The 10,245-nt window shown below is 37.9% G+C and overlaps 1 protein-coding gene across 1 annotated transcript in view; it reads right to left on the reverse strand.

Annotated features, from left to right (window-relative positions):
- Positions 1–1,828: 1,828 nt before the first annotated feature.
- LOC106872208 (protein kintoun) overlaps positions 1,829–10,245 on the reverse strand; it is a 40,147-nt gene continuing 31,730 nt past the window's right edge. Inside the window, exons 3-4 of the mRNA XM_014919116.2 lie at positions 5,176–5,334; positions 1,829–4,134 (exon numbers count right to left, since the gene is read on the reverse strand). Coding sequence (XP_014774602.1) covers positions 2,710–4,134; positions 5,176–5,334 — 1,584 coding nt within the window. The 3' untranslated portion in view covers positions 1,829–2,709. The remainder of the gene's footprint in view (positions 4,135–5,175; positions 5,335–10,245) is intronic.

Here is a 10,245-nt window from a genome sequence, read left to right on the forward strand (position 1 = left end):
CAAAGTTACTAGAGCTGATTTGTCCAGCTAATGTTCTTCGAGATGGTGCCCCAGCATGGCCACGGTCTTTTTTGCCGAACTGCAAAGTTACTAGAGCTGATTTGTCCAGTTAAAATTCTTCGAGATGGTGCCCCAGCATGGCCACGGTCTTTTTTGCCGAACTGCAAAGTTACTAGAGCTGATTTGTCCAGCTAAAATTCTTCGAGATGGTGCCCCAGCATGGCCACACTCTAATGACTGAAATAAGTAAAAGACATTGTTTACAGGTTACTAGTTCAAACCAGTTCAGCTCTGCAGCTGGTTCAATGTTGTTTCAAAAGAGAACAGTCTATTCTTAGACTTCCTTTGTTTACCTTTGCTGTCAGAACTAGAGACCTTACCGTCTTGGAATGTTTAGAATCTGCCAACGATGTTGATTCACCTTGGCATTGAATGCAACCTTTAGTTCTGCTTGTAATGGCTGGAATGTATACAGCTCATTTCATATTAAACTGATCACATACATACACAAACACATTCACTACAAGCTGTAAGTGACTTTCATTCCTCGACTATGTTTGTGAAGATTTGCTGCCTCTCTGTTGGTAATAAATACATATCATCGAGAGATGATACAATTATACTGACAAGACAGAAATTATGAATTAACTGCAGGGATGTTTGATGTAGTAAAAACATATCAGACATCATAAAATATCAAATTAAGGCAAAATGAAGAGGAATAAACAGGAAAAAAAGATGTGGCTTAAATGTTCCATTCGTAATTTCTCAACATAAACCACAAACTAAAGCCAGACACCTGGTTATGTTGGATTGTAGTGAATACTCATTCTGCTAAAAGACTCTCCTTCTCTTCGCCATCACCATCTTTTAATGTCCATTTTCCATACTGACACGAGCTGAATGCTTTGACAGATTCCAATGGTTTCGTTAAGGTTTTTTCTACAGAAATTATCGCAGGAGTGGCTGTGTGGTAAGTAGCTTGCTTACCAACCACATGGTTCCGGGTTCAGTCCCACTGCGTGGCACTTTGGGCAAGTGTCTTCTACTATAGCCTCGGGCTGACCAAAGCCTTGTGAGTGGATTTGGTAGACAGAAACTGAAAGAAGCCCGTGGTATATATATATATGTATGTGTGTTTGTCCCCCCACCATTGCTTGACAACTGATGCTGGTGTGTTTACATTCCCGTAACTTAGCAGTTCAGCAAAAGAGACCGATAGAATAAGTACTAGGCTTACAAAGAATAAGTCCTGGGGTCGATTTGTTCGACTAAAGGTGGTGCTCCAGCATGGTCGCAGTCAAATGACTGAAACAAGTAAAAGAGTAAAGAGAGCACTGATTTTTTGCTACAATGTTTCGTATTGAGACATCAGATGTGAACAAACAATGTTTGTTCACATCTGACATCTTGATATGAAACATTGTAACAAAAAAACAGTGCTGGCGATATTTTCTGTAGAAATAACCTTAACAAAATAATATAAAAAGCACTTCTAACACAGAAACATGTGGTATTGACTCGAGCCAGTCAGGTGGCCTTGGCATCGATCATGTTCGGATAGTGCTTTTTACGTGCCACTGGCACAGGAGCCAGTCAGGTGGCCTTGGCATCGATCATGTTCGGATAGTGCTTTCTACGTGGAACTGATAATTATTTGCGTGGTGGTAGGCCTTTCTTCTGACTAATCCAGTGAAATAATCTACAACTTCAAACTGATGCAGAATAGAAAAACGGTCCATGTAACCGACCTTGTTCACAAAGATATGGCATAAACATTTCAAGAATAATTAAATATTACCAAATATAAGAACACATTCAAAATAGATTTCACAGAGTATAATTATAATTTTCTTTTTATTTTATAGAATTTTCAAAGATCTTTTTTTTAAAATTTTTAAAAAAACTTTTTTTCCACTTGAAACGTATTTTTTTTTTAAGAAATGATAATTTCTTTAATCTCCTTGCCGGCCCAAAGAAAACAATGGTTTTACTCACACAGAATAATGGAAAAGAAGAAATAATAGGAAAATGTCAAACAAAAAAATGATATTTTTTTTTGTCAAACATACATACAAACATACATGTGTGTGTGTGTGCGTGTATATATATATACACACATAAATAAATACATGTCTAAATATATATATATATATATATATATATATATATATATATATATGTCTATATATATATATCTATATCTATATAAGTATATATGTCTATATATATATATATATATATATAATGTATGTATATGCCCTTTAAAGCCAGGTTTCAGTGATATGGTCAATTTAATGAATGAGAATGAATATATGATCGGTAGGATGTTGGTGGGGTGTATGTATCAGTGTGAGTGTGTGTGTGAGTGTGTGCTGTTTGAAGAAATCCAGAAAAACTGCAGTAAAAACTATTCACAACAACATATTTTTCAAAGAATCAGAATAATGTTGTGAATATTAAAATATTCTTTGTCAATTTAGAAGAAAATAGATGATAAAGGCAACATTTTCGTCTCCAACAGAGTACGACGGATTATCATTATTATTATTATTATTATTTCAAAGGGCTAAATGTGGTACTTCTCTAATACTGAACCATAAACAAATAAAAAACAAAGGAAAAAAGAAATAGTAGAAAAAGACCCAATGAAGTGACCCTATTGAGAGATAAAATGTGAAAATGAAGCAGAGTTGATGTAATGGGAGCTCAGTCCAGTTCAAACAAGATGTTATTACTGAACTGAAACGGACAGTAAGTTTGATGCTCATTTTTCTGCAAACTAGACATTGGTGTGCTTTCCCAACTAAGCATTGAATCCACTTTGTAAATATCTGAAGAATTAACTGTACAACTCTGTTTGTTCTTGCTGTCGGAATTGTCCTTCAGATTGGAAGTGTCTATACAATGGCCATTTTCTTTGGAAGAATTTTTATCTGCAACATTTTCATCAACTTCAACAACTTTACCGTTGACTTTTAAATCTTTACATTTCTCCCCGTCAGAGTTCCCTTTTGATATCGACTGATCAAAATCGAACTTATCTCCCTCACCCTCACTTCTAACTGTTGCTGGCACTGTCACACCAACTTCTGTCTCTTCAGTGTAACTGGAAGAAGACAAGGCTGTGCCTGAGCTTTGTCCGTTTGAAGTGTGGTGCTCTGAAGTGTTATAATTGGTGTCATCAGTAATAGAAAGAGCAGCCATTTGTGTCAGTGTTTGGTCAACTTGTGCTGTGGCTACTTCGTTAGAGTCAACATCAGGAGATTCTGGTATTTCAGAGTCATCAAGTTCTGGCAGAAGGGTATTACTTACAGCTGCTGTCATTAAATTGTCTAAACGACTTTTCTCTGCTTCCGTAAGTTTGCTGTTATTGCAGCTACTGCTAGCTTCCATAACCTCTAAGGAGGCACAGTTTTTCGATCTCTTGCAACTGTTTCGTTTCGATTTGGAGGCTGGATTTTTACGGGAGCGGAAGTTGTAGTTATTGTTCTCAGACTGAGAGGAAGGCTCAGTTTGTGAAGGGTCAGGCATAGGTTGGCCATTCTGATCATAACCAGAGTCGGTATCATGATCAGAGGCCTCGGTATTACTCGTTTCATCTGTTTCATCCACAGTACTACTGCTGGCGCCACCTTCCTGCTTGGTTTGGGCAAATGAAGTAGATTTCTTTTTATTATTTTTGCCTTCATGTGTTTTGGACTGAGATTTACTGCCATGTTCCCCTGTACCTTTCTTCTTAGTCTCTTCTCCTTCACTGCTCTCTGCACTACTTTGTCGTCGTCGGCGCCGACCATTCTTTCTGCGTTCTTCACGTTGTCGGTTTCGTTTTCGTTTACTTTTCAACATACTACGCATACTGGAGACTGTGGAATTAGTTTTGAACATAGCTTGATCGATACGTTCATTAAATGAAACCGATTTCTTGACAGTCGTAAAGGGACTGTCCACCGAGGAAGTATCGGGGGACGCAGACAATGTAACGTTTTCGTCACTAGATTCAGACATAGTTTTCGAGTGCTGTTTCAGAATTCCTTGTAAATGTGGAAGCCTTTTATGATGTACAACTTCTATACTCGGATATGTCGATGGCTCAGTGTCTGTTGTGTCAGACTCAGAAACTGTACGACCCACCTGAAACAGAGAAAGAGACAAGTGAATATCTATTAGCAAAATACTCTCAAATAGTTTCTTTTATTATCTATAAAATTGCATTATTAGAATGAACAAGGACAACTAAAACGTTACTAGTAAAACCGAGCCCTATGGACACGTAAGAGCCAGTTTCCTGGTTTCTGTGGCATATATATATATTTACCCTCAGCTATTATCATGAGGCTTTGCTATTATTCATGGTCGATGTACAAAAATGGAGAAGGTGACCCCAAGACTGGCAAGAAAGTTTGTTTGTGGAAGATGTGAGAAAAGAGCTGGAGGGCTGGCGAAGTCAGTGGAAACACTATGTGATGAGGTGGAGACGGTGAGAGGATTTTGTTATTTGGGAGACAGGGTGGATGTAAGTTGTGTATAACTCAGTTACCATTAAGCTAGTGTTAGGGAGGCAGTGTTTTGTCTAACTTGGGCAAAATACTACAAGGTATTTCTGTTTGGAATGGACCAGTTTTAGGTTCAGTTCCACTGCATGGCACCAAGGGCAAGTATCTTCTACCAAAGGCTGACCAAAATGTCAACATATGTACATGTTGGCATTAGGAAGGGGATCCAGACATAGAAACCATTGCCAAAAGAGACAAGTGGAACCTGGTGTAGCCCTCTGGCCTGCCAGATCTGCCAACCCATGTGAGCATGGAGAACAGACATTAAATGGTGATGATGATGTTATATATTATGTATGTATGAGTGTGTGTGTGTATAAGTATATGCATGTGTGTGTTAGACTCTCCACTCTTGACACTGTGTGATTGTTATAAACGAGGAGCATTATCAGACAAGCAGTGACATTCATTTCTGCAAAAACATGTCTGGTTATGGGGAAACATTACCTTGCTTGGAAACAGATGAGGGTTGGCAACAGAGAAGGCATCTGGCCTTAGAAAATCTGCCTCAACAAATTACTGGTTAATGTGTACAAAACAAAAAATGACAAATGTTTGTCCTCCCTTAATTCTACATTTTATTGTGTGGAAAGCAAATAATGTCATAGTTTCTAATGACCTGAATATCGAGTTTGATGTGTTTCTCATTGAGTTCGGACACATTCAGTTGATAATCCATCTCCTGGAGCTGAGGCATGTTGCAGGCACTGTTGTCTCCACCGCACTCAAGTTCTTCGAGAGATGATTGTAATCGGCTGCTACTTTCAAAACTGTGGTACTGGAAGTAAAAAAAAAAAAATTAAAAAAAAAAAAAAGATTTAGCAATTTGAGAGACGGAGAGGAGAGAGAACAAAACTAAATCCATGACTTTGCATAACTATCTAATTAGATATTATCAATTTTCATTTAGTTTTATTAAACAAAACACAAACACAAACACACGCACACAAGCAAATCCTACACAATACAATTCTGAGTTTTCTGAGATGAAAAAAAAACATCCACTACACTCTTTAAAGTGGTTGGCATTGGGAAGGACATCCAGCAGTAGAGACCCAGCTATTTGAACTTTATACCGTCCTTTGGCTTGCCAACTCCTGTGAAACTGTCCAACCCATGCCAGCATGGAAAACGGACATAAAATGATGATGATGATGATGATGATGACACACATTCAGTTCTACAGCATGATTCCCACATTATATTCTCCAGAAACTCAAATGCTATGTCTTTCAGCAGTTACAACATACACACTACTTAAAGTCTAAGTGGAATGTTCTTAACCTATATGCATCAGAAGTTAGTATTTTGAGCAGCCACAAGAAAGAAAAAAACCTCCTTCAGCAATTTCGGTCGAAAAGTTCTGTACACTTGTGTTACCAGCCAACACAGACACAGCTATTGGTTACACTACTTCACACTATCTCTGATTAACTGAATAAGAAGATAAAACTTTTAACCTATTTTTAGCAAAGTATTGTTATGATTCAAGAAATGGCTGCACAGCCTGCTGTGCACAGATATATATATATATATATATATATATATATATATATATATATACTTAGAAGTGTGTGTGTGTGTGCATGCGTTTAGACCCACTTAGTGAGAGATCTTTAATCGTCCTTTAGTTTTGTTCTTTCATTGTAGTTAAGGTCATCTCAGCTGGAACACTGCTCTTAACATCTAGACGTATAATACTAAGATAAGTAAATAAATATATAATTCACAATGCAGTCACTGTAAAATAAATTACAAAACAGATGACAGGTCTTGTTGCAACAACAGCGTTAACAGTGCACAGATGTTCCCCTAAACATAAACAAATAAAATGATTATGATGATGATGTTGACGATGAATAAATACTTAAAATTGTAACTAATTTGTATGTAAAGCATACCAAAGCAGGCATTGGAGCTCACTGCAGTTGTCCAGCTCATCCTGTCAAATCATGAGTGTGTGTGTGTGTGTGTGTGTGTGTGATGGTGTTTTTAAGGAAGAATGTGTGTAGAGGCCTGGTCGAGTGGTTAAATATTTCCGTTTGCAATGACGGGATTTCAGGTTCATATCAGTGATTGGCATCTTGGCCCTTTCTCTTTTACCATACCGTTAGATCAACCTCAGCCTTGTGAGTGAAACTGTGTCAATGGAAAACATGTGGAAGCCTGTTGGACGGTCATTTTTGTCCCGTAGTCATGTCATGTTGATCCAGCTTGAGCATTACAATAAAAGATTACAATCAATGCGAACGGAATATATAGTAATTAATATTTCAATTAGTACTGACTTCATATGATGAAATAATTTGAATATTTACTTAAAACTGAGAGAGGATTCACTTCCTCTTAATATAAAAATTTTAGCTCCTCTGGCCCCTGTGTTGGTGGCACATAGAAAAGCACCCACTACACTCTTTGAGTGGTTGGTGTTAGGAAGGGCATCCAGCCGTAGAAACACTGCCAGATCAGATTGGGGCCTGATGCAGCCTCCTGGCTTCCCAGACCACAGTTGAACCGTCCAACCCATGCCAGCATGGAAAACGGATGATAAACGATGATGATGATGATGATGATATTTACACAGAATTATCTACAGATATATTGAAATAAAGACATGAAGCTGAAGTGCTTGTAACGGCAGTTATGTTGAACTTGAAAATCTTGATGCTGTATTCTACATATACAGAACCACACACACACACACACTTTCATTTAAGTCTTTTGATGTGAAGCCACCTGTGACAGACCCTAGTGCTATTAATCAAACTCCCTGCTTTAAAGTGATTTAAATTAAAACTTTCCATCAAAATTCCATGTTCATTTATATTCTACACACTCTTAATTTAACGACAAAGTTATTTTTCTAAATTTTTTCATTATTTTAAAATTAATTGACACAAAAATCTGTGTATTTCAGCAGGAATCTGGTAATAAAACGGTTAAGTGGGTTTCGAGTGGATACAAAAGCAGAGGAAGTGGAGATGAGGGGAGGGGACTTGTGAGGAACCAAACTGAAATCTAAGTGAAAGAAGCCTTTCCAACAGAATAAATGGCATCAAATGTCAGCAGAGATGAAAGAAGCCACTCTGCACCAATGAACATACAGTCTCAGAAAAAGTTTAGCTCTCTCAATGGATGAACCCTTTAGCATTTAAATTGCTCTATCAAATGAGGAGTTTATTTTTAGAATGACATTGTAGGGTAAGTGTGAGAAACCAGACCTGGCCAGTTTGAACATAAAACAGATAGAATATTTGGGCCAAATATATCCGGTTTAACCCTTAGCATTCAGCTTATTCTGCTAAATGTAATGCTTGTTTATTCACATTGTTTTGAATTAATCTGGATTATCTTATAGCTTTGAGATTTCAATGATGTAACAGCATATTTTTAGAATGACATTGTAGGGTAAGTGTAAGAGGCCAGATCCGGCCAGTTTGAACATAAGATAGAGTATTTGGGCTGGATATGGTCAGTTTAAATGCTAAAGGGTTAATGTAGCCAATAAACCAGGATAGCTGTATTGATACCTGACACTTAATGAATTACTAAAAAAGTGCAGGGCTGCACCACTGAAGTAACTAATACTGGAGTAAATTCAACTCGAGATAGAGTTAGCAATGGTGCTGTTTAACCCAAAGCCAACCCTGGTTAAGCAGACCAAAATTAGCAATGGTGTTGTTTAACCCGAAGCCAACCCTGGTTAAGCAGACCAAAATTAGAGCTATTGCAAATATGACAGTACCGTGATTTTGTAAATATATAGGCACAGAAGTTTGGTTCCCAACCACATGGTTCTGGGTTCAGTCCCACTGTGTGGTACCTTGGACAAGTATCCTCTACTATAGCCTCAGGCTAACCAAAGCCTTGTGAGAGGATTTTGTAGAGGAAACTGAAAAGAAGCCCATCTTGTGTATATCTATGCATGCATATCCCCCATCACCACTATTTAACAACTGGTGTTAGCATGTTTATGTCCCCGTAACTTAGCGATTCGGGAATAGAGACTGACAGAATAAGCACCAGGCTTTAGAAAAATGTACTGGGGTCGATTTATTCATCTGATAATTCTTCAAGGTGGTGCCCTAGCATGGCCACAGTCTAATGAACGAAACAAGTAAAAGATAAATGATATAGGACTATATTGTTTAATGCATGGTTTTTTTTAAAAGAGGGTTTGGTGTTATTTATATTGAAGGAGTTTTGGCTGCTCTGTTTAGCAGGTTGAGTAAGGAACCATGTAGAGCCTTCCCTTCTTGAAGTTAGTCGTGTGAACAACAAGTATGAAGGAGTGAAAGACAGAATTCTGCTGTGGCTCCTGCTTCTTCTCCCTCTTTACCATCAGTGGTCTCTACACACAATCAGGTAAATCTAAATAACATAGAAACATATCTATGAGTTCAGGTCTGGTTCTGTAGTTAAGAAGTCAGCTTTGCAGATGTGGTTCTGGTTTTGATTCCACTGTGCAGCACCTTGCACAAGCGCTTTTCTTCTACTTTGGCTTTTGGCTATGAAACTTGGTAAACAGAAACTGCACAGAAGCCTGTTGAATGATTATCGTCATCAGATATTTGTATGTGCGTAGAAAAATAATAATAATTATTATTATTTCTGCTATGGGAACAAGGCCTGAAATTTGGGGGAGGGGACCAGCTGATTACATTGACCCCACTGTTTCACTGGTACTTAATTCATTGACCCTGAAAGGATGAAAGGCAAAGTCAACCTTGGTGGAATTTGAACTCAGAACGTAAAGACAGATGAAATACCGCTAAGCATTTTGCCCAGCGTGCTAACATATCTGCCAGCTCGCTGCTTTAAATAATAATAATGATAATGTAGGATCAGTCAAGTGGTTATAGTAACACAATTGCTTACTCTCTAGCATAAAGATGGCTTGAATAGAAAATAAAAACGACTCGATAATTAATCGATAAAATTTGTTAATCAATGCATCAGATACAGTTTGTCTCATATTGAGATTAGACAGAAAATTCCAATAAGATGACAGCTGTTATACAATTCCATTTCAAAATCAACAAAGATTGCTTATATTGTGGCACTCCGTTGGTTACGATGACGAGGATTCCAGTTGATCTGATCAATGGAACAGCTTGCTTGTGAAATTTGTGTGCAAGTGGCTGAGCACTCCACAGACACATATACCCTTAACGTAGTTCTCGGGGATAGTCAGCGTGACACAGTGTGACCAGGCTGGCCCTTTGAAATACAGGTACAACAGAAACAGAAAGAAAGAGAGAAAGTTGTGGTGAAAGAGTACAGCAGGGTTCACCACCACCCTCTGTCGGAGCCTCGTGGAGCTTTAGGTGTTTTCGCTCAATAAACACTCACAACGCCTGGTCTGGGAATCAAAACCGTGATCCTATGACCGCGAGTCCGCTGCCCCAACCACTGGGCCATTGCGCCTCAATTGCTTATAACATAATAATCAATAAATGAAAGTGATAGTAGAGGTATTCAAGCACTACAACTGTTTCATAGCTCTCCAGTATAATTTCTCATCAGGTACATACGACTGATTGATTATGGCAGACAATTTTTAACTAAAGAGTTGTCTGTACCTGAAGAAAAAAGTATACCACACAAGACATTTGTAATGCTTTTGAAAGAGTTGTAGCACTTGGCTACCTCTTCTATCTCCTTTATATATATATATATATATATATAT

Source organism: Octopus bimaculoides, chromosome 6 (genome assembly GCF_001194135.2).
Source record: "Octopus bimaculoides isolate UCB-OBI-ISO-001 chromosome 6, ASM119413v2, whole genome shotgun sequence".
Taxonomy (NCBI): Eukaryota; Metazoa; Mollusca; class Cephalopoda; order Octopoda; family Octopodidae; genus Octopus; species Octopus bimaculoides.